At 40.6% G+C, this 24,906-nt stretch overlaps 1 protein-coding gene across 1 annotated transcript in view; it reads left to right on the top strand.

Annotated features, from left to right (window-relative positions):
* PARP1 (poly(ADP-ribose) polymerase 1) overlaps window positions 1–24,906 on the top strand; it is a 47,760-nt gene extending 22,854 nt beyond the window's left edge. Inside the window, exons 8-23 of the mRNA XM_044436141.1 lie at window positions 102–243; window positions 1,782–1,922; window positions 3,830–4,072; window positions 5,451–5,519; window positions 5,835–5,967; window positions 9,404–9,599; window positions 10,831–10,959; window positions 12,892–12,975; window positions 15,490–15,612; window positions 16,750–16,878; window positions 18,248–18,346; window positions 19,020–19,172; window positions 20,626–20,753; window positions 21,104–21,165; window positions 22,835–22,949; window positions 24,388–24,906. Coding sequence (XP_044292076.1) covers window positions 102–243; window positions 1,782–1,922; window positions 3,830–4,072; window positions 5,451–5,519; window positions 5,835–5,967; window positions 9,404–9,599; window positions 10,831–10,959; window positions 12,892–12,975; window positions 15,490–15,612; window positions 16,750–16,878; window positions 18,248–18,346; window positions 19,020–19,172; window positions 20,626–20,753; window positions 21,104–21,165; window positions 22,835–22,949; window positions 24,388–24,469 — 2,028 coding nt within the window. The 3' untranslated portion in view covers window positions 24,470–24,906. The remainder of the gene's footprint in view (window positions 1–101; window positions 244–1,781; window positions 1,923–3,829; window positions 4,073–5,450; window positions 5,520–5,834; window positions 5,968–9,403; window positions 9,600–10,830; window positions 10,960–12,891; window positions 12,976–15,489; window positions 15,613–16,749; window positions 16,879–18,247; window positions 18,347–19,019; window positions 19,173–20,625; window positions 20,754–21,103; window positions 21,166–22,834; window positions 22,950–24,387) is intronic.

Genomic DNA, 24,906 nt, shown 5'->3' with positions numbered 1-24,906 from the left:
TACTATTCTTTAAAGCTAGTGTCTCACCTTTTATCATGGCAGTACTGTTGGATGTTTTATAAGTTGTATTAATTTTTCCTTCATGTGTTGTTGCAATGCAGGCTTTTCGAGAAATCACATACCTAAAGAAATTCAAATTTAAAAGGCAGGATAGAGCATTCCCTCCCGAGGCTGTCTCAACAAACTCCGCACCTCCTCCCACCGTGTCTGCTCCTATTATGGAGAATGCAGAGGCTCCAGCCGGTAAATGACCTGCAAACCAAAGTTCATACTAAAGAGAGACAGTTTTGATGCAAGAAAGCATACCACATGAAACGTTTGCAAAATTACCTCTGTACTTAGCAAACAGTTTTATTTAAAGAAGATCAAACAATGTTGCATTTGCTCATCCTTTTTCTTGCCTCACCGTATCCCCACTCATAACCTGTGGTGTCTTTTCTAAACAGGAATAGGCAGAGCTAAAGAAATTAACTTTTTGCTGTCATTTGTTGCCACCTACTGGCTTGTTACCAAATAATAGCATTAACTAATAACAGATAACTAGTTTTCCAGTAAGGTAAGGTACGGACACACCTGCATACATCCTACTAATCACATGATCATAATTGTAGTTACTGTGCCTAAATTAATCTCGAATGAACTTGTAGCACACTGATGTAACATATTGGACAAGTTTATATGATCAGAAGAAGCAGTTCTGGCTTATTTATTGAAGGTGCAGTAGCATATTGAATCATGGATCGTGCTGAGTAAGATTTCTGTGAGCATTGCCCAAGCATGGCTTGTCATGTCACCTGAATCTGTGGATCCAAACCTATTTCCCTGTTGGATGGAGAAATAACCTTCCACTAAATAACCCTATGGGGTTAAATTACATTGTGAATTAAACAATCTACTACTGGAGAGAAAGTTTTCAGTGAAAAACCAAAATAATATTCTCAGTAACCTGGTTTGCACAGTCAGAATAAGCCACAGCAATAGGCTGTGCTTCTGTATCCTGCCTTGGTGCATTCTCCAGTTATGTACAAGAGCTGAATATGGAAACAGTCATAGAATTTGAGAGCCCAAGAATTGCAACTTATGGTAAAAAGAGAAAACCAAGAATCCAGTACTCTATGATGCAGGTAGCAAGTTTGGATGTGCAGTAGACAATACGTACAGAAATCTTGGAAGTTATGCTTGCTCATAATCTGAGTTTTAAAAATTATTGATTTAATTTGCACCCTACCTTTCTACCAAGAACATGGCTTATAATCATAAATAAAACTTGAGTGAAACAAGAATAAAACAATACATTTAAATACAATAAAAATACAGCGGATACAGAATGAAAATTGCACTCAACCCAATAGACCTACTTACATGCCAAAGGCCTTCTTAATTTATGGGACAATAGAGAGGAAATACTGCAGTTTGGGAGCAAAGGGAAGGCCATCACCACCAAATATGCCTTTGAAGTATTGAAGGAAGGGCCTCTCCTGAGGATCTTAAAATGGAGACAGGCTGTATTGGAGAAAATGGTCTTTCAGGTAACCTGGTCCCAAGTTGTAAAGGGATAAAAGACACTGAAGAAACCTTTGCCCTTTTTGTGACCCTAGATGCAGAATAAACTCTGCTTGATAAATCAAACTGTCTTGGCATATGAATTGCCAAGAATTATCTTGGTGTGATTATCTAATTTTGAATGTATACACTGTTTGGTCTCCCTTCTGATTTTATTCTCCCCCCTCCCACTTTCCCTCATATGATCATGAGTTTTGCATTTGTGTTTGACTTAACAGATCAACCGTTAAGTAGCATGAAGATTCTGATCCTTGGGAAATTGTCAAAGAACAAGGATGAAATCAAGTCTGCCATTGAAGAACTTGGGGGAAAGGTGACAGCTACTGTGAATAAAGCTGACTTGTGCATCAGCTCACAAAGTGAGTAACTGTCTTTGGTGACATGGAGAAACAGGGAAACTCTACAAAAGAGATGCATTAAATCTGATTGGGTTGGAAAAGGAAAGAGAGCTTGCTATTTGGCTCTGTATCAGAATGAAAACAATGGTTGGCTAATGTGGGAAGGCCAAGAAAATGCAAGCACCTTTCTTTTGACAGTTGAATGCAACATGGATAGGAATGGCTTTAACTGTGTATACCTATTCTTCGATTTGCTCTGATGTTCCTTAATCTATCCTGCATGTGCCAGTGAAGTTGATATCTTTTCTTACCTTCTGTTAGCCGTTTCGAGTTTTTCCCATGTGGGACAATTGAATTTCATTGTTCCTGCTCTGTTCTTTTTCTTAAAATGGTACATGCTCTCTAGGACAAACATGTAACATTGTACCACCTTGGTGCATCAGGAGCAGAAACTGCTTCTCTTCAGGGTATTCACCATGCTGCCTTCTAGGATACCTCTGCCATCGAACATTCGGCACAGCATATCCATTGAGTATGCTCAGTCCTCATTCAGATATGTGGGTTTGAATGTGTTTTCTCCTCTGTTTCCTATTAATATGGTTTTTTGCAAACATGGAGGATCCCCTATGTTTGTTGATCCCTCCCTATTCTGGATGGATGGATCTCTTTTACGCTCAGGGAATGAGCTTGCTATTGTTTTAATGACTGATTCCTCCAGTGTGATGACTGTGGGCATCCATGCCCCTGAAGGCCTCTTCGCATCTGCTGGGATTCCTGCCCTTTCTGATTTTCATTTTAATTGCTTTTTTTCTCAGCTGAGAGACTGATGGAAAAGGAATGGGCTGCTCTCCACTGTTGCCTTTGTTTGAATTCAAAATAAGATAAAATCTTGATACAGTGTATAGAATTGGATGTACACTCTGTGATTTTATTTGTTTAATTTCTGTTCCACTCAATAGCTGAAATTCTCTAGCCCTTGAGGGTATTTTTATAGTACCATCCTTTGGCAAAGTTATCGACCAAGATAATAAAACAACAATATGTAGGATTATGCTGAGATGAAAAATGGGAGGGTGAGGGGGTTCTCACAGCAGTCTGGCTGAAACCTTTAGTCTAATTTGACAAGACTTCTCCTCTGGCCTTGAAGGGCCCTGAGATTAAGCCCGCATAAGATAAAGCATGCAGGTGGTTTACCTAGTTTGGGCAGGCCTATCTTCAAGAAATGGAGTTTTTCCACACAACTAGTGCGTGCGTGCGCGCACACACACACACACACACACACACAAAGTAGATGGTTTTTTTGGCACCTGCCTTTTGATTACACTGATTCTTACAAGGTGGGTTCCAATGGATTATAGTAATGCATAGACACCAATCCCAAACCCCCACCACTTTTGAATGCTTGGAGTGGATGGAACCAGAGTATGGCCTGCAGTCCCAGGGCCCTTGACTGCTGAAGGTGAATGTTCTTTTCAGCAGGGAGGAGGGAAACAAGATTCCTGCAATAGCAGCTGCTTCTGCTTTGGTTAGCATAGTGGACAGGCAGGGTAAGACTTCTGTCTGAAACCCTAGAGACTGATTGCCAGTCTTTATAGACGATTCTGGATGGAATGGTCCAAAGGCCTGACTTGCCACAAGGCAAATTCCTGTGTTTGATAGTGCTGTATTGAACCTAAGATCTGAAAAGCACACACAGTATGCCTCTGAGCACCAGTTGTTGAAGAAGATCCTGCTTACTGGCATCCCTTGGACATTGGGTTGATCACTATGGGAACAGACTGTGGGACTTGCCAGGCCTTTGACCTGATCTAGCAGGGCCCTTCCTATATTCTTACTTTTATGGGCTTCTCCCCAGTTCAGGATGCTTTCTGATGCTTAGGTTCATAAGATGGACAGCTTTCCATGCTCCTCTCCTCTCTCTCTTTTAGAGGAAATTGAAAAAATGAACAAGAAAATGGAAGAAGTGAAGCAGGCCCAGGTGCGTGTGGTTTCAGAAGAGTTCCTTCAGGCCTTGAAAAACACCAGCAAGGGCTTTCAGGAGCTTCTGCCACTTCATATTCTGTCTCCCTGGGGTACAGAAGTAAAGCAGGAGCACAAAGAGGTGCCTGAGAGAGGAAAATCTGGTGGACACCCAAACACGAAAAGCACTGGAAAGAACAAGGAAGAGCAAGGTGAGCTAAAAAGTGTGAAATGCATGCCATCTTCGGTGCAGGCCTCCATCATGTGACCTTGCTTTGCAGCTTTGTTGCATTTAGGGTGGGGTTCCTTTTGGCCAGTTCCAAGGCCCATTGAAACTAACACGTTTATTGTGGCATAAACTCTAAGGCTGAAGTCCACTTCACCAGATGTCTGAGTTACTGGGCTATGACTTGATTTAGTCTGATAAAACCAATGATCTATTTTGAAAATGCACCTCATAATGTTACAGTATAATAGTGGGGTTAGACCACAGCTAGCTAGTGGGAAAACAAAATCAGAAATGGCAAGAAAGCTCTCCAGTCATGAAAAGGAAGCAAATGAGAATGTCACAACTTTTTTTTCCCTTCCCGACAAGTGGTGCAGCCCACAAAGAAGAAGGTTTTCTCCAAAATGCTGGGCAAGCAAAGCACACAGTACGCAGGCATTCTGTGTCTTTCTCACTTGTTTTTCCTTTCATGGTAGATATAGATTCCCCAGGTATATATACTCTTCTGTGCAGCTTTTTAGCCCTAAGGCAGAGTTTTCTTACCGATAATGAATCCAGCCAGGATAATTTTTCTCTTTCCTTTATATAGTTTCCATTGTTTTTCAGCTGTGACCAGAAAATTGCTATATTTTGGGTCATATTGAAAAGAGATGTAGGCTGCAACCTCATTAAATAAAGGACAGTGGTTCACTGAGTATGGCAGAGGCTATGGCTGCTGGGTTCTGTCTGTGCAGTAATAGGACCATTCAGAGTCACGGGGCTGCGTTCTTTCCATGCTGGCTGCAGCTGTGAGGTTGTGAGATCAATCTCAGGGCCAGTGTTGAAGGGGCGGGGAAGGGAGGAGAGGGGCACCGCTGTCCTGCAAGGAATGCCGGTGGCGCCAATGGCTCCCCTTCTTGTGAGCTGGTGTAATAGGATCTCTGTGTTTGAGAGTGCAGGGAGAGAACCAGGGCAGTCTTTGCTGTTCCCACCCTTCGTTGGATGTGTGTGAATCCAATTTGGGTTTGGAAGGTTACAGGCATCCCAACTGGATTGTACCTTAAAGACTGTAATCAGACATACATAGAATTGCCCTTTAAATTTGTACATGTGTAAAGTCATTTCTGAAGCAAGAAATTTTTTTTAAGGTGATGCACAAATCTTACCATCTTAGCTTGGAGAATGCCGCCGCTTAAGGTGGTTCTGGAGTGTTTATAAACATCTGTATTAAATTTATGTATGAATGTAAGGGCTATATTGCATGATTTATATTAAAAATTTAATATACATTTTTAAACTGTGCATGCCTACTCGGGGAACATTTTTTAGTTAAACAGCTTTGGGCAACAGTGAATACTTACGATCTTTTCCCATATCTTATACAGGGACAAGCAAATCTGAAAAGAAAATGAAACTGACGGTTAAAGGAGGTGCTGCTGTGGATCCAGATTCAGGTGATTTTGGAATCTTTCCACTATCCTGTGAACAAGCACTTTCTGCTGATTCTGGAACTGGGAATGTCTTTAAGTTTTAAATGTCTCCATCTGTTAAACATCCAGCTCAACACAGTTTGCCATGTCTTTTTTTTTTTTTACTTCATGTGCCCAGTGTACAGATTCCCACTCCAGCTGCCCTTTGACGTTTCCAGTGTATTTTGAGGAAGGCATCTAAGAAACCTGTTTGAAAACAATGAAATAATTTGAATATTGGCAAGATGCAGTTCTCCCTGGTACTAGTTTAGTAACACCCCTCCCCCATTTTTTTAATAGGTTTGGAGGATTCTGCTCACGTCTTTGAAAAAGGTGGTAAAAACTTCAGTGCTACCCTTGGCCTAGTAGATATTGTCAAAGGGACAAATTCCTATTACAAGCTGCAGCTGCTAGAAGATGACCGAGAAATCAGGTTAGTTTGTCTTCCTTTCTAAATAGGAGTTGTAGCTTGGCTGCAGCATTGAGGTTTGCATTTGTAGGGTTTGTTCTCTGTTTCAGTAGCGGGTTTGGAAGCTAAACAGACCCTGATATTTTCTGGGTTGGATCCAGGTTTAGTCATGCTAGAGTAGAGTACTGAAATCAGTAAAGTGTTCATGATTAACTTATGCCGCATTGATTTCTGTGTTTCTACTGAAAGTGTGACTAAGTTTGGGTCCAGTCCAGTGTTATTCTTACTTACTTGAAATACTAGAATTTCACAGAAAGTTATTTGCATAACTTTCAGCTACACTGCTTACTTCTCTCCTTCTCTGATTACATGGAATTGTATGTCATTTGAGTATAACACTTTATACATCTGGTGACCCAGGTTGTAATCTGTGAAAGCTTGTGTGAAAATATCTGTGTTATGATTTCAAGATAGTCATAATAGTTTGTAGAAGCAAGAAACAAAGTCTCCTGTGGTACCTTAAAGACTAACAAATTTATTCCAGCATAAGCTTCATCTCAAATTGCAAGAGGGAACAGGGCAGATGTAAATTTTTTGCAGGGTGGGGATGGAAAAGCAGAAAGTGCAGAGCATACTGATTACCTTAACATAACTATGAATAACACATAGTCATTATCATACTAGGAAGCCCTTTGTCATTTCTGAAACAATCTTATCTGTCTTGGGTGATGTCTAGGAGAGGTACTTTAATTGCCTCTGCCTTTGTTCAGCATCCGCCTTTCTTCAACATCATTGTTCTGCATGCTCAGAAGGCTGAAAGCATGCAGTTTCTGTTTTGGAGAGAAACACCCACTGAAAATATATTTGCCTAATTTAACTTTTTGTGGGTGGGTACAGGAATACTGCTTTTGTTCTGTGGCAGTGTTGGTTAATTTTGGAAATTTAGTTGATCAAATCATCCTTCACTTGCGTAACAGGCTGCAAAGGATAGTGCTAAGGGTGCAAACCTTTACAGACTTCCCAGGAGTAGCAATGAACTCAGTGGGATTTAGGAGCTATCATATCTCTTTGAGGAGATATGAATAGGATTGCTCTGTAAATGTCTGTATTGCCAAAATAAATCTCCGCACAGATGCTTCTTTAGGAATAGTGAAGCAAATGTAGCTAATAAATTAAAACTGAATTGTTTGTTAAATGAAAGCTTGTTATTAAAACAAAGGTCATATTTAATATTTGCTTATTCCTTCATTGTTAGCAATAACATACTAGAACTAAAATAACTTTTAGTGCTTACCTGCAACTGCTTATGAGTAAAATGAATCCCCCCTGGCTAGACCTTTGCTCTGCTGGATTTTACTGAATTGTGGTCCCTTTAAAACAAAAATTGTCTCCCATTTTTTTTGGTTTGGGCTGAAGTATTTAAGACATGGTGTCATTCAGAATCAATGTGTCCATGCTTGCAGTAGAGGGGGGATGGGCTAATATGGTATGTGTTTTGGCATTGCCCTGTGTGTATTAGAACAGCCTTGCCCAACTCGGTGTTTTCCAGGTGTGTTAGGCTGTAACTCTTAGCCTCCCCGGGCTTCTGTTCCAAAGGGAACGTACTGCAAGGGATTGTAGTCCAGCACATCAGTAGACTACCATGTTGTGGAAAGAAGGCTGCATTTAGAACTGCATCCAGGGTCTGTGTGGCTTGGGGTTCACAGATACACAACAGGCCCCAGCATCCTTGTAGGGGATGGTAAAGGAACACAGAGCCTTCTTCCCAGCCCACCACCCACCCCTGGGATTCTGATAGCAAGTCTCTTCTCCTTGCTGCCAGGAAACCAGTGATTCTGAGGCATTGAGTTAGAAAGCACAGGCAGTGGTGGGGTTTGGGTACTCTTGTCGGGACTGTAGGAAAGTTCTCATCTTGGTACCCTCAGCAGTTCAAGAAAGGCCAGTTCATTGCTTCTCTTGCTGGGATTGTTTTGCTTTGTTTTTCATTTCAAGGAGGAGCAGAAAAAGGCTCCGCTTAAGTGAGGCAGCAGTTTCCAAACATGGAGCCAGGGGAGAACTGTTTGCATTCCTCGGGAAATGTGTTGAATAAAGGCTCCTGTGCTCCCAAAGCAGCAAACCCAGAGGAGGCTGACTGTTGTGGGCCTGCATGAGTTAGGGCTCTTCCTTTGCATGCTTTAAATCAGCCTTTGTGAGTGGCATTGGATCATTCCCAAAGCAGAGCTGCAGCCAAATGGTCTGCTCTTGAAGGAGGCTGTTCCTGGTATCTCTGTGGGTCACTTTGCTGGGTGTCTCCCTTTGCAATATGGGAAGAGACAGAACATCCAGAATGGAGAGACTTCTGCAGATACAAGGTAAGAAGGAGAACCTGAGACCAGGAAGAATGAAACATGTCTCCCAATTTCCTCTGGCAGGAAAAGGCTCTCTCGCTGGAAAGTTAGAAACTTGGACTCATTGAAGAAGTGCTGTGCAGCAGCTACATGGGAGCCTGGGGCAGAAATGTGGCCAGCAGCTGAGCTGATCGAGACAGACCCTCCCTGAAGGGCTGGCTCTGTGGATAGGCAAAGTGCTGCAGCTGCTGGAGGGAGGCTGGAAGCAGCCAGAGCTGCTTTGTGTCCCATGGCCTGCCCCTTCTAGCATGCTGCATTCAGGTGCGGGGGCAGATCTCCAGCTGCCCGTGCAGTTGGCCTCTGTATCTTATCTAAGGCAGCAAAATGTCTTGAGCTGGCCCTGGCTCCCTAGGAAAGCGTATCACTCCAACTTCAATGGATTTCAGTACTTATTTTCTGAACCCTCAAGCAGGGTCTCTGGGTCGGTCGGTTGGTCGGTCTGTCTCTCTGTCTCTGTCTCTCTCTCTCTCTCTCTCTCTCTCTCTTTCTTTCTTTCTAACATTTATATCCTGTCCAATACCAAGGGTCTCAGGATGGCGATAAATAGGCAGCACACATAAATAAAATATAAATCTATGATAAAACCATCATTAAAACATTAATTCTTAAATGTAAGGAAAATTAAAAGGTTTTGGTCTGCTGCTGTAATGAAATAAGCATCAGTGCCAAGAGCACTTCCCTGGGGAGCAGGTTCTGAAGAAGCCGGGGTGCTACCACAGAAAAGACCCTTCTCTGGGTAGCCACTCTTTTGATCTCCTTGAAAGTGGGGTCCTGAAAAAGGACTTCAGACAAAGATCTTAGGGTTGGGCAGGTGTACCTTTCTTGGTACTGTGCCTAAATCTACGAATGCTTGAGGGACTTCCATTCAGCTTTTTTCTGAATGTCTGTATTCCACTTTGTCCTAATCAAACTGTGTAAAGGGAGCACTGGGCAGATGGCTGCTGTTCAGCTGCTTGAAGTGGGTGGCACATGTGGGCTACGGGAGTCAGCTCAGTACTTTGTGTAAGCCTGTTGCCCCTGGGACAGCCTGGCCAGATTAATCCAAACTCTGTATGTCTCCCTTTTGCTTTTAGATACTGGGTTTTCCGCTCTTGGGGTCGTGTGGGGACAGTAATCGGAAGCAACAAGCTGGAGCAAATGCCATCTAAAGAAGAAGCCATTGAACATTTCTTGAATTTGTATGAGGAGAAAACAGGCAACTCATGGCATTCCAAAAATTTCACCAAATATCCCAAAAAATTCTATCCTCTGGAAATAGATTATGGTCAGGTAACTTGATGGTCCTTTTCAAAAAGAAGAAGCCATTTGCCCAGTTCATGCAAAGAAAAAAATTTTGGGTTGTTTAGGAGGATACCAAACAGCAGATATAGGTTCCACTACAGCTCAATCCTGTGCATATTTATTGACTCTGAAGTGAGTAAAACTCAATAGGGCTTAGTTGCTAGTAAACATGTATAGCCAGGATTCACATGCAGCTAAGTCACTGTTCCCTCTTCTGCCACAGCTGCTCTCCTCAGATGGTCTTCAACTGTGTGCCTAGTTAAGATGGATATCAGGGAAACTTGCAAGACTGGCCTGCAAAATTTAAGCTCTGTTATTGAAGCAGTAATACTCTGCTATCAGGATTGTTCTGCTTTGACACTCTTGAACACCAGCTTAGCAGCAGATGGTTGGAGGGTGTGTACTGGAGCTGCTTGAGATGGTGATATATAACAGTTAATATGTGCATGCCAGAATCACCTTTGAATAATGCTGACAATTTAGTTCTTGATTTTTTACATGTCTCAATAGATATATAGCAAGGGTACAAAATGTTGTTGTTTCTTTTTTGGAAGGGCTGTGCAAATAGTTTTATCTAGGGCAGATGGTGCCCCCACTAAAAATACTTTACCAAGTCTGACTGCCCTTCATCCCCACTGTTACCACCACCCCATATTGCAGGTAGCAACCAGAAAGGGGTAGGGACAGACACTGGGACTCACATACGGGCTGGAGGTTCTGCATCCTGATGTACGGTGTTTGGTCAGATGTTCAGAACATGTGTGAAAAGCAACTAGTCCTGCAAAAAGAGATCTGACACTTTTCTAAGCATTGGATCCCTACATGTGGGGAAATGAATTTAGATGCTGGTGGAAATCAGTTTGTTTCTTTAAAGAAAATAACATTAAGCCTTAACTCTTCCAAGCTGGTGAACCTAAAATAACATGGTAAAATAATCACCATCATCTCTGTACTGCCCCATAGCCTGTAGGGCATGCTGGGCAGTGAACACATAGAGAACAAGTTTGAAACATATAACAGTAAAATGGATGATCCCAGAAGAATAAAACCAGATTTTAATTTAAATGCTGGAGGAAAGTCTAAGATCTGTAAGCTCTGTTGTGAACTGCATGGGTTCTCTCTCTTTCTCTCTAGCCAGGACAGTTCAATTAAAATGCATTTTTGTTGCCTAATCTTTGCACCTATGTTGTTCTCACATACATGCTTTTCCTCATGTTAGGATGAAGAGGCAGTGAAGAAACTGACAGTGAGTGCAGGCATCAAATCCAAACTTCCCAAGCCAGTCCAGGATCTCATTAAGATGATCTTTGATGTGGAAAGCATGAAGAAGGCCATGGTGGAATTTGAGGTTGCTAATCATCCCATTCATGTTGTCATTTTGTTAACCGTAAGGCAGTGGCAGCAATGCCTGCTTATAATTGCAGCCTGGCAGCCTGATAATTCATGGTGATTTTCCATTGGCAGAAGAAAGGTAGCTGCACATGTGAACTGTATGTGGTTTAAACCAGGGACAGATAGACTTTAGGCTTCTGGGATCTAAATTTTTGTAACTAGAAATCTAAAGCCCATCAACTAGAACCAGGTACAAAATAACTGCACTTTGAATTAAAGCATTCTGAGGGCAGTGATCAAAACTAAATAGAACTTATAGTCCTTCTACACAAAAATCTGTTCAGGTTTATTCAAGCTTTGTTCATTTCAACACTATAATGTGGGTGGGGGGAGCTTGTAGTCATTTTGTAGCTATTTGTTAAACCATTGGGCATTAGCTGCAGTGGGGCCAGGTTTGCGGGAATGCAGTACTAGCACTTTCTGATCAGCAGGGATGTTAACCCTCAAAACTTAGCTATGCATTTCATGGTAAACTAGTGGCAGCAAGATGAATTTTCTGAGCCAGATTGTTCCGCCTTGACATACTGCACAATAGTTTTGGGTCTTGAATGAACAATTAAGACCCATTCACTTTCTCTCACTTTATAACTACTGGTGAGAGGTCCTTACCAATCTACTACAGACTAGCTTGTCATCTCCCAGTAGTTCAAAACTGCCTTCTGCCTATTCCTGTTCTAAATTTGCTTAGATCTAGTAAAGCTTTGGCTGGTTTCTGTGGCAGTAAATTTGACATTGACCAATTTTATTGTGCAAAACCTTTGGGCTTTCTTGTGTCTAAGGAAGGGAGGATGTTTATTGATACTAATCCAGTTTTTGTAGCTTACTACAGTCAGTGTAGCATTCAGTAAAACTGATTTACATCTTGAATTGAACAGCTAAAAATCCCCCCCCCACACACACACACACAGATGGCCTCCACACAACTTTTCTCTGGTTTGAGAGGATTTACAAGGAACTGGATTTTTAGACTCCTTAAACAAGCAACTCCCTACTGTGGAAGTAAAATCCTCCTGGAATATTATGCCCTCAGAGGACATTAAGCAGACTAAAGAAATTTGTCACAGGCAAAATCAAATAAGGTAAGGTTGAATCTGGATAAAGGTTCTTATCAGTTGGCTCCTGTCATGCCAGGATGCATTGATATCAGTAACAGATGCACTGTGAATAATCCCTGTAATGATAACAAATTCATTCTGAAGTGGAGTGTCTACTGCATGAGAAGTGAAGTGTTATGGTCAAATTAGCATATCTACTTCCTGGGGATGGTGGAGGGCAGGAAGGCCTGGAGGAGTGTTGTCCATGGGGAAGCAAGCAAGATTTTTTTTTCGATTTTTTTATATCCTGCCTTTTCCTACAAAGGGCTCAAGGCAGCTTACATCTCCTCCTCCATCTTATCAGTTGGCATTAAAATGCAACAAAACCGGACAGTGCTAGTTACCTAACAGTCGCCCTTTACAAAACATGGTTGAGTGTACAAATACAATCACTGTCAGTAGCATCCTGAGGGTTGCTGCTGCCCCCAGCTGGTGCTCTGGAGAGCTGCTCTCATGCCATGGCATTTGCCACAGCAAGAAGGCTGCCAGCAAAGCACTCTGGAGCAGCTGCCCACAGGAAAGCTGCATTAACTGAAGCGGGTGGCTGAACTGCCTTTCTCAGAGGAGTGCTCTGAGAGGAGGCTTGCTGTTTGTCTTCAATTAGCCATAGTCCTCCATCTTTGTACTGGAATAGGCAATTGTGGTTTCCCTCTGCAAACATGCCAATGCCTATCCATATTCTCTTTGTGTAATATGCTACTTCAGTTAAGTGGCCTTTTCTGCAATTGGTCTTCTAAATGTTTTAACATATAATGAAGTCCTGCTTGAATTATTTCCACTTGTCTCATTGTCAGATTGACCTCCAAAAGATGCCTTTGGGGAAGCTAAGCAAGAGGCAGATCCAGAGTGCATACTCCATACTTAATGAGGTGCAGCAGGTGAGCATAAAAGAAAGAGCTCTTGTAAGAGAGAATTCCGAAGGCATTCTGCGCTGAGGGTTGATTGCATTCTTAGCATTCCCCCCTCTATAAATTAGATTTCATTTTGTAACACTCTATTTAATTAAAGGAGCATATACATCTTGACTGTAATGAAAGTGTTGCATTATTCCATTTGAGTCCTTCTTGCTGGAACAGGTTGTTAATGTTAATCAGAATGGTGTGTTATTTGATGCTAGAGTGACTTCTGCACAGAGAGGGCAGCAGAATCGTTCTAATTTGGTTCTTCTAGTATTTAAGGTCTTTTAATGCATGGTAGGGAAAGCGGTTAAAGTTAAGCTAGTTTAATACCTTTTATAAACTGATGTTCTTGTTGAGTTTGGCAGCACCATGCCCAAATGTTTAGAATTATAGAGAAGAAGGGGCCAAGAAGGCCACTGGGTTCCACCCACCTGCTTACTGCAGGACTCCAATTAAACCATCACTCTCAGATGGCTTTCCAGTTGCATCTTATGGTGGTGTGGATCACTATGCAAATTGAACTTGAACCCAGATTTATACCTGGTTTGTTACTTGCCTGTTCTGAACATGAGAGAAGTCTTATGCAAGTATATTAAGAATTCTAGTTATTAAAGCTATTTTGGATCTGTTTCTCTAAAGAGTTTACCCTTGTAAAATGGAAAGAAGAATTATGCATGCTGTTTTGACATACTTGGAAGAAAGCTGGGATATAAATGAAGTAAATTTGATCAAAGGTTGAACGGAGTTAAAAATAGATGAGAATGCCCCTGCATAACTGGGGATCTTGGATCACCTCATCTTTTAGGGCTATGTTACTGGTTACCATACTGGTTTATGGGTCCATTTGGAATGCTGTAGAACTTGCAGGCACCACCACTAGTCATTGGGGTCTGTCCAGTGACACTGTGGCTTGCTTCTGAGTACAATGGTCTCTGTCTATCTCATGAAAAGAATTTCATGGGATTTCAAAGACTAAATTCTACTGTTTGAATGCAGATTTCAAGCTAGTTGACAGGAGCTCCACAGGATTGGAGTTTATCAGAATACATGATGAAATTCCAATTATTTTGGTACACATGAGCCTTAATTTAGGGCTCTCAGAAAGGCCCCAAAAACAATAATCAAAATAATTCAGTAAAGGTTTCTGTTAGAAATGAATAAAGTGGAGGATATTCATTACATTCCAGTTAAAAGACTCGTAACTATTCCAGATTGTAAACCATGATTTCTCACTAAAGTCTTCTAAGACTCAATCCCAAACACACTGGTAAGCAAGCTCCATTGAGCTCAGTGGGATTTCATAAGAACATAAGAGCCCTACTTGATCAGCGGAGGGGTCCATCTACTCCAGCCAGCTAGCTGTGGAAAACTCACAAGTAGGACACGAGTGCAAGAGCGAGTGCATATTTCCCAATGACTAACGCATAGGCATATTGCCTCTGATATTGGAGCTGTCATATAACCATCCAGACGAGTAGCCATTGAAAGCCTTCTCTTCCATGAATTTTTCTGATCCCCCTTTAAAGGTATCCAAATTGGTAGCTGTTGCTGCATCTTGTGAAAGTGAATTCCGTAGTTTAACCATGAGCTATGTGAAGCATTACTTCCATTTATCTGACCGGAGCCTCCCACCAATCAGTCAGCTTCTTAAGATGACCCAATTGGGTTTTACTGTTAGGTGTAATTTTGTGCACTTCTATCATGCCTCCTTTTGCTTGGCCCTTCCCTCTGATAAACAATTCCAGATAATGTAATAGGGTTGTGGCTTGAGCCTCTAAATCATTTTTGCTGCCCTCTTCTCAACTTTATTTATTTATTTATTTATTTATTATTTATTTATTAATTAAAACATTTTTATGCCGCCCCATTCGCCGAAGCCTCAGGGCGGCTTACAACAAACTTTAAACATTGTCTTTTATTAGGTGCAATACCCAAAACGCCACACAGTATTCCAAGTGTGGTCGCAGTGTAGGTTTGTATAACAGCAGTATAATATTGGTGCTTTTGGTTTTGATTCCTTTCAAGAATACTCCTTCTATTCTATTACTTCAAAGTAAACACAGGTGCATTTTCTTTGTCTTAACCATGGCTCTGTAGTGAGCTGTAATAGAAACTGTAAATTTTATGTTTTAAAAAAATAAAACACAACTTTCATGGTGCAACCTGGTATGTGTTCATTTTGAAACTAACTCCATGGATTTCTATGGGACTTCTTCTCAAGTCAGTATCCCTGGGATTGCAGCCTTAATGATTTTGAAGTATTAGCACAACTTTCTCCAGGGCGATGCCCTGCTGGTGTGTTGGACTGCAGCTTCTATCATCTCTACCCAGTATGGCTCCAGGTTGGAGACACCTTTCAGAATGTTTGATCTACTAAAGTTTAAACTGCTAGTCTTAGCTAGGTCTGTTTTTTCTAAATCACATAACTCAGGCGCATGAGCATGTTGCTGCAAAGGCTTTTTAAAAATGTTGCTGCTTTTCTTCTTTGAGTAGGCAGTTTCTGATGGTGGTGCAGATGCACAAATACTGGATCTCTCCAATCGCTTCTACACTCTTATCCCTCATGACTTTGGGATGAAGAAACCTCCTCTCTTAAACAACGTAGACTACATTAAGGTACTGATGAGGAACGTCAAACGCCAGCTGCTGAATTTGGTTTTCACACATGGGTACTTAAACACAGAAATCTTATAAATCATGTCGCAATATACCTATTGCAGGACAGAAAGACAAGGCTGGTAATGGTACACAGTATTTACTTTCTAAGGGTGCAATCCTATGCTCATTTAGACAGAAAAGTGCCATGCGAGTCCCCGCATGCTCCAGCCATCCATACTTAACGATTACATCGTAAGCCACATTAGGGCAATGGGTGGAGCTGTTGTTTTTCATTTATTTAGTGTCTATACCACCCAGTAGCTGAGAATCTGTGTGGTTTACAAGATACCCAAAAATGCAGTATAAAGTACAAAGTATTAAAAACACCATTAAAAGTTCACCATGCAAACATTTAAAATCAAATTAGTTGAAATTAGACTAGAGAGTTCAGGTGCAAATCCTTGCTCAGCCTTAAACTTCACTGGGTGATTTTGGGCCAGGCTCCATATATCACCCTCGCTGAACCACACAGGATTGTTATGAGGATAACTGGAGTGGGGAGAGGGAGGAAGCCATGGCCACAGCCCCCAGCTCCATAGACGAAATCTGGAACAACGTAGGAAGCTGCCTTGCACTGAGTCTTACTACTCGTCCATCAAGCCCAGTATTGCCCGGTTCATCAACACTGGCTGATGCTGCTCTTCTTGCGAATTTAGCATTCTTTTTGGAAGTATGGTAGAACTGTAAAGTTCAAAATGATATTTTGCATGAAGACATCCTAAGGCCATAAAATCTGTATATTACCTACAATTTATTTTTACTTGTAAATTTAACACCCCCTCGCCCCCCGGCCCCCCAAAAAAAAGATTGAGGAGAAAGAAGGAAGCAAAAAATGGCGATTGCATAGGTTTGAATGTATCAGTTTCAGTGCATGCATATGAAGTGGGTGTGCTAGATATCTAAGTATCCAATCAAGGGTGGTGTCTGGGCTACCCATTCAAATTTAAACAATGAAATAACTTTAATCCATTACTTTATGGAAGGTGAGCATTTATTCTCACCTTCATTTATGTTGAAATAAGAGTCTTTTAGCAGTCAGATGGGTGTGGTAGCCAGTGCATTGCCAAGTATAACCACAATTTTTTGTTTATCCAGTCCAAAGTGGAGATGCTGGACAATCTGCTTGACATTGAGGTTGCCTATAGCCTACTCAGGAGTGGTGGTCAGGATGGCGATAAAGATCCGATTGATGTGAATTATGAAAAGCTCAAAACAGATATCAAGGTAAGAAAGGTGGTAGGAAAGAAGGCTGTCATATATGATGCAAAGGTCTTCTTCCTGATCCCTGTTTAATTTCCAACTTAAGCAGGTAGGGTTTGATGGGTAGATCTGAGGAGTGCATTTTGTTACCTGCATAGAGATACCGGGCAGGTGTAGCAATTTCAGCCTGTAGTTGTGTCTAGTGAACCTCGCCCCATTCTCACCCAGAAGCTTATGCCCATTCACTTCATTCATGACTGACAAAAAGTAGCTTTCAACATTTTTGTCCTGAATGCTAAGCTAACAGTTTTGCCTTCTGTCATTTCATTTCATTTTATGTTTTGTTCTATATATCTTTCCAGACCTGTGATTATACAGTTTCACATTAAATGTATTACATTCAACATCTCATAAGTGCAAGGCCAGTTCAAGAAATTTAGCCGTTCTAAAAGTTGCATATTTATTAATATCACACAGTAAGAAACATGATTTTTCAAAGGATGATTGTCCCTTCATCCAGGCCAACAAGGGGAAGGGTATGCATTTTCCTAACATCAAAGTAGACATCACTTTCTAAACTAAAATGAGTAATGTCTTCCAGAATTAAAGATTTACAGAAAAAACTCTGCCTTCCTTGGGAATACCATTATGGTGCCCCCATACAAGCTGCCGAAGGAAGTACATTTAGCCTTGCCAGGAGAGTAAATCAACCAAATATTTTGGAAGGTTAAAAAAGGAAGCTACTAAATGCTTCTACATCTTATTGAACAACTTGAAATGTCAGCCATTTGGGACTACATTTCAATATCAACAATACTAACTATGCTCTGTTCTAGCCCAGAGACAGCAAACAGATATAGAAAACCTGATACTTGCTATAGTGGAAAAAATCTTTTGCTTACAGAGGTTTTAAAAAGGCTAGCTTCCTATGGCAGTTAAGCTTCCTTTGGGACTTTTCTGGCCATGTGGCTTTTCTTAATAAACACGATTGCTTTTGAAATAAAAGTTCAGAGAGTTCTCTTCGGCATGGATTGAAGTCTCTCCTCAAAGATTTTATAACAGTGCTATCTACATTTACTCACAGTGGAATTTTACAGCTGAGAAAAATCATATAGGGTTAGGTTGCACATCTTTGACAGAATCCTGATGATTGTGCCTTAAATGTAGTGAAGAGACCTCCTCATGGCCAGAGCCATTCTAGGTCTTTCCAAGATACAACAATTTTCTGTTTTCTGTTCTTTGGTTTCTTTCTTATTCAGGCTGACTATGGCTGAAACCCTGTATACCCTTATCCGAGAGTATATGAAAACATTGCTAAATTAGTATTTGTAGCATCCTGTTTTGCTTCATTAAGTTTCCAAGATATTTTTTTTCCTTTTAACTTCCTTCATAGGTAGTAGACAAAGACTCAGAAGAAGCAAAGATCATAAAGCAGTATGTTAAGAACACTCATGCTAGTACCCACAATGCATATGACTTGAAAGTCATGGAGGTAGGTTCTGAAGACGTTTGGAATTTAAATCAGTCTCTCTCTCTCTCTCTCTCTCTCTCTTTTCTATCCCATCCCCTACAAACGTCTTGGGATGGCTTACAATAAATAAATAGACTAAAACAAACCCCAGAACATCGACCTTTAATATACCAAAACCCCTGCTAAAATCAATTAAACATTAAAATATTTTCTTTGTTACTTAATGCAGAGTGTTGAATAGCTAATTTTGGTGGTATATGTGTGAACTCACAATAAAGCAATGCAAGCACTTCTCTGATTTGATCTTATCTTACACTGGCCTGCATCTTGGATCTAGTGCAAGCCATGCTTCTTCCTCATACTTAAGGAATAGGAGGTGGGTGTTTAAACTTCCTCCCCAAGACCTGATGCTACAGGTGTGCAGGAGAAAACATTAAATATGGCATCAGACATTTCCATCTATCAAGTTCCCCTTGCCAAAAACAGTCTTAAAAACCCTAACTTTCTCAAAAGAATGTCTGAATTTAAAGTTTTTATCTACAAAATATGAATTTGTGTGTGTGTGCGCGCGTGCGCGCATCTGTCCGTCTGCACATATGAATGGCTACTCAACACAGTTAAGATACATGGTTCTGGGGGCTTTTTACACAACAACTAACAGCATATTCTCTTCTTCCTATGACCCCTTCCAAAGATTTTCAAGATTGAACGGGAAGGAGAAGGTCAGCGTTACAAACCATTCAAAGAGTTACACAATCGTCAGTTGCTCTGGCATGGTTCTCGTGCTACCAACTTTGCTGGCATCTTGTCACAAGGTCTTCGAATAGCTCCACCTGAAGCTCCTGTGGTATGTAAAGCACTGCTTTTCTAACTGTAATGAGGCTGTTGGAAGTAGGTTTCCCCACTTATTAGCCCCCCCCCCATACTGCACAGAGGACTGGGGGACCTTGTTGGAAAGGGTGGGCTGTGGGAGTAGGGGAAGTTCCCCTAGACTTAGGCAGAGGCACCTTCTCCACTAATGAAAGGTGCTCTCGCCTCCTTTGGTGCAATTTCCCTTCAGCCATCCTGCGGCACAGCCCACCTCATTTTGCAGTGTCCTTTGACCTTTTGTGTAAAATTGGGGAGTGAGCTCCAGTAACAAGCTTTTGCCAGTCCTGTCCATTCTGGATCCGACTCCATGTTTGTTACTGCAAACATTATCATTGCAACTTTTCACTGAGAGTGCCTAGTTACTTACAGCAAATAAAAACACAGAAACAATGAACTTAAAAGCAGTAACATAAAATAACAGCAAATAAAAGACAAATGACAAACTGCTTAAAAACAAAAAGTGTCATGGACTATCAAGCAGACATAAACCTACAAAATATTTTATCTTTCTGCTTTTTATTTGCAAGAGGGCCTGATCAAGAATGCACTCTGCCCCTCCTATGAATAATACGTTTTCATCCTTTGAACAAGAGCTTTTCTAAAAAGAAACCTATTCTGTGGTATTTTCTTTGTCACCTAAATCCTGCTTCCTGGAAAACTGATACTCCTTTCTGATGCATCCTGCAGTACATTCCACTCCTCTACCTTGGACTGTTCCTTTCATATTTATAGACTTGCAGGGGTTACCTCATCCCACCCCCAGCTGTGAAGCAGTCACATTTTTTATCAGTCTGTCTGCCAGACCACAGCACACCTCTCATCAAGACCCAGATTACTGAATCAAGAAAGCTGAGTTGCATGCTGCAGGTTGCAGTGAAAATAAATACAACTAAATGCATGGTCACTGCCTGATTTATGATGGTAGGGATATCTTGACTTCCGATGCAGTGATCCATTAGATCTCCAAAAATGAGCAAATCTATCCTCTGTAGCAAGGAATGCTCTTGGGCACAATTTTGTGTTGCCTTGGATTCTATTTATCTTTGTTTTATATACAAGTTATATAGTTTGTTTTCATGTGTTGTCCTTATGTAATCTTTTATTGAATTTGTTATTTATAAAGATCATTTTATTGTTTTTAATTGTATGTATTGTGAGCCATCCTGAGATGCTAAGGCATGTGGTGACAGCATACAAAAGTTTTAAATACATACATACATACATACATACATACATAGTTTCAGCTACATTTCATTAGACAGGGATATGCAGTCAGTTTTTAAGTTCCATTTTCTCATTAGATTTCTCACAGCAATTTTTGAGAAAAGCTGTTTAACAAACTTATGTGTACCAGAAAAACGAACTATACATGAAAATAATCGTAACAGCAATAAAAACTTCATGCTAAATTGATTTTTTTTCCCTTCTAGACTGGCTACATGTTTGGTAAAGGTATCTACTTTGCAGATATGGTGTCCAAAAGTGCCAACTATTGCCACACTTCTCAAACTGACCCAATAGGCTTAATCTTGCTGGGAGAAGTTGCCCTTGGAAACATGTGAGTAACATGTCTTCAAATCTTTATGTAAACTTGCAGTCGAAACCCATAATTTCTAAGTTTCTTAATCCATGATTAGAACTTGATTTATTTTTAAGGCAGTTTTATTCTATATATATATCTATACAGGGCATTATTTGAGAATTAGAAATGTTCATACTGACTTCAACAAAATTCCACTTTTAAAATGTAGTGTGTTGCATTTTAAAGCTGTGAAAAGTAACAAACTTCATTCATTTAAACCTGTTTGTCAACTGTAACTGTGCAGTCAGTATTATCTGCAGAGATCCTATTTTGTTTAAATTTTTTTGAAGTGTGGAATTCTAATTTTCATTTTCTCTGTTTGCTAGGTATGAACTGAAAAACGCTTCCCACATAACCAAGCTACCCAAAGGAAAACACAGTGTTAAAGGTAAAAACTTGGTCAGAGAGAGACAAACTGCAGTATCCAAGGCTGGGGTTGAGCTTTCGAATAGGTTATTTAAGCCTTGTGAGAAAAAGAAATGCCTTACTATGTACCTTTCAGTGATTTCTCTAATTATTCAATTTAATATGGTCCTGATTTAATATGACCTCTCTGCTTGACAGTACTTGCTGCTGCTGGATTTCATTTTTATACTGCCCAAAACTCTCTGGGTAGCTCACAACATAGTCATTTTCTGTTGAGAGCAAATCAGCTTTAACTGAAGACATGACAAAAATGGAAAAGTAATACTATTAACACATTAGAGCTAACACATCAGATGTGGCAAATTGAATGCAGAAAAATCCAGGCTTGAATCCCCTGCAGGCTACAATGATTGCTGGGTATCCTCCATCTGATCACTTTTTAATCTGAAAGTAAAAAGAAATAAGAATATACCATAACTCAACACTCTTCTTTATTAGACAAATTCCCCAAAGTATTTAGCCTAATAATTAAATATTTATTAGTCTAGCTCAAAGGTCACGGAATAGCATGCAAGTTTTTGAGTTCTTCAAAAATCTAGATCAGGCTAAGAGGCAAGTGGAGAGGAAAAAGGTGCCAGAGTGTCTGCACTGAGATAGACTTAAGGTGGGACGTGGGAGGAAGCTGCAGGCACTCAAATGAGGCTTTACCAGCTGCTGTGATGGTTTCAGGTTGTGGCTAGGACAGTCTCTAGGATGAAAGACAATCCATGGTTGAGCCCCTGCTTTTGAAAATATAAACACCAGCTGTTACTTGTAACTGTCTGTCTCCATGCTTAGATAAAACATACACATTTCAAGAGAGGAGGAAAATAAAAGCTTCCCTTTTTAGACAGAGGTGGAAATAACTAAAAACCAATCCAAGTGAATTTTGCATGGACTAATTAAATAATGGTTGCAATTTAATAAATCAGTCCTAATTGCACTAACTAGGGAGCAAGACCAGTTGGAAACAGCAAGGCTTTCCTCCATGCAAACCTGCACATTTTTTTCACTGCAAGTGTCTCTTTGAACAATTTTTGCTATAATCCATTGTACTCATGTTGAATAGTGCTTAAAGTGCTTGATCAGCAGCTTCCATGATAGGTGAAAAATTCCTTTCCAAATGCATGTGGAGACCTTGTGTGTTTGTGTGGTTTATTTACGGTATACGCATGTGAAGAGATGTAGTGGTTATCTACTAAGATTACAGCCCTAGTCAGGCATGCCACAGCTGAAGATAGCAAACCCATCAGGGAAGAGAGCTCTGTCCCTTGACTTTGTGAAGAGGAGTGATCTGAAACACTGAAAAATCTATGTTGAATTGTGTAGAGGTTCTCATCTTCAAAAAGTTGCCCGGCACATGTAGAGTACAATGAAAAGAACAAGGATGGAGAGCTTAGTTCATATGCTTTTGCTCCTCATGTATTTACAGCCTCAGATTTGAAGCACCTGAACAGGACTTAGATTGGCTGGGTAGTCATTCAGATTCTGTCATAAATCTCTGGGAGCAAGAATATACTCCTTTCCCAATGCCCTTCTTATTTATCAGAATAATAGATGCTACTATAGAAATCAGATAATTTCCTAAGACTTTTAATGCAAGTATGACTTTGATAAGTTGGATGTTGTTTGCTTGCTTTCCTCCTATGTAGGTTTGGGCAAAACAGCACCAGATCCCTCAGCCACTGTCACTCTTGATGGTGTAGATGTTCCTTTAGGCAATGGAATTCCATCTGGAGTTAGCAATACCTGTCTTCTGTATAATGAGTATCCTTTGAAAAACATCTTTCTAAGTGTGTGGATTATACTGTTATCACTACCATAAAGCACAGCTTGCCTGTCTGCCAGACGTGGGCTGGTTCCAGACAGCTGAAGGCTGTCATTTTTAAGAAATATTAACCTTTTAATGTTGGTATGTGAGCTTTTATGCAACTCTTGTTATGAACAGCTATAGCTTTTCTAGCAGCTGTAAAGATTTAATGGGTAGGTACTCTTTCCCCACACTCATGCCTGTGCCCAAAAGGAAAACATGTTCTCAGTGGGTTTCGTCACATAACACAATACACCACCATGGAGACCCGTGGGGAACCTACAGCACATGTAGCTCTCATTTTGAATGTTACTCTCAGGAAGGCGCTGAATATGCAGGGTGGTGCCCACGGGCACTGAGTTTTACCACAGGGCCACAATTTGTTGTCCAGCCCTGGTTGATGGGTGTGCGCCAGACTTGGCTGTGCTCCTAGATTGCCAGGTAGCAACTTGAGGGGTGTTTATCAGTTATGCTGATGCATTAAGTCTCCTCCTTCCTGAAGTTGGTGGGGACTATCTTGCCATCAACTACTCCTTAGTACTCATAGATGGACTTCGCGACATGGTCTACCTGGGACTCTCTTGGTCACAGTTGAGAAGCTACAGCTTGGGTAGGAATGCAACATCTTTCAGGAATATAAGAAGTTGCTTTATACCAGTCAAACAACTGGCCCACCTTGCTCAGTATTGTCTATGCTGACTGGGACCCTTTCTCCAGAATTTCAGCCTGTATCTTCACTGTAGTTTGGGTATAGGGAACACAGAATACTAGCCTGAACCCTTTTACAGCTGTGAGTTTATTCTTTGTAAATACTGTGGTCCAGTATTGAAGGGAATATATTTTCCCATTCCACTACTGGTTTTTCCCTATCCCAAGAGAGCTGTTGTTCTGCATTCCATTCCTTAGGATGACCATTTTTCTATCAAGCTAGAGAGGAACATTTTCAGTTATGATACCAAAAGTTATGGAATGGCCTCCTCATGGTACCTCAGCCTGCCTCATTTCCCCAATTTCTAAATATTAGTAAAACACATTGGTTTTGTCCAGCTTTGGGGAGTGGCTGTGTAATAAGACTTTTAATGGATTTCATTTGTATTTTTAGAGGCTTAATGTTGTATATTTGAGCATGCACCATTTGTGCATGCACTGCATGAAAGTGATTAATAACACAAATGAAACACAAAATTAAGGGCAGGAAAACACATCAGAAGTTCTTTGGAGCAGTGGCCTGTGTGTGAATTTGACCATATATGTGGACACACAAAAGAAAATAGTAGTTAAAGGTAAGTAATTATTTATTTGGTGCTGCAAACACTTAAAAGCATCCACAGATTTCTAATGCCTATCATAAAATATCCTCTAAAATGATTTTCCTTAATCTGCTGTTTCCTTCAGATATATTGTCTATGATATTGCTCAGGTAAATCTGAAATACCTACTGAAACTGAAGTTCAACTATAAGACATCTCTCTGGTGAACAACAAATGCTTTTTTGAAGAGTTAATAATGCAAAACGTTTTGAAATACCTAAGCATTGATTCCCACTGCTGGGATTCACAAAAAAGTTGGAGGGCTTTGTTGAATCTAAGTTTAGTCAATCACCTTAGTAGGGCTTTTTAACACACATGTGCAACACATGAAACTGAATACTATGAGAAATTTTCTTTTGCCTCCCCCCATCCCTCTTTCCTGTCAAACCCACTCTAGATTTGAGGCTACTGTATTCCTTTAAATGACAGACCAAAAAAACCCAACACCCATGATGTTAGCCTTTTATAAGAGAGGCAGAGAAGAGTTGTTTAGAACTGTTTACAAGCATTTGCTTTTGTTTTTTTAATCTTCCTTAGTTTCTATTATGAATAAATGTTAAACATGTTTATTTTGAAGTGAAAATAAAAGCTAATTTCATACTAA

This window comes from Varanus komodoensis, unplaced genomic scaffold (genome assembly GCF_004798865.1).
Source record: "Varanus komodoensis strain SLA01 unplaced genomic scaffold, ASM479886v1 scaffold1, whole genome shotgun sequence".
NCBI classification, from domain to species: domain Eukaryota; kingdom Metazoa; phylum Chordata; class Lepidosauria; order Squamata; family Varanidae; genus Varanus; species Varanus komodoensis.
This window is presented reverse-complemented; position numbering and strand designations above follow the sequence as displayed.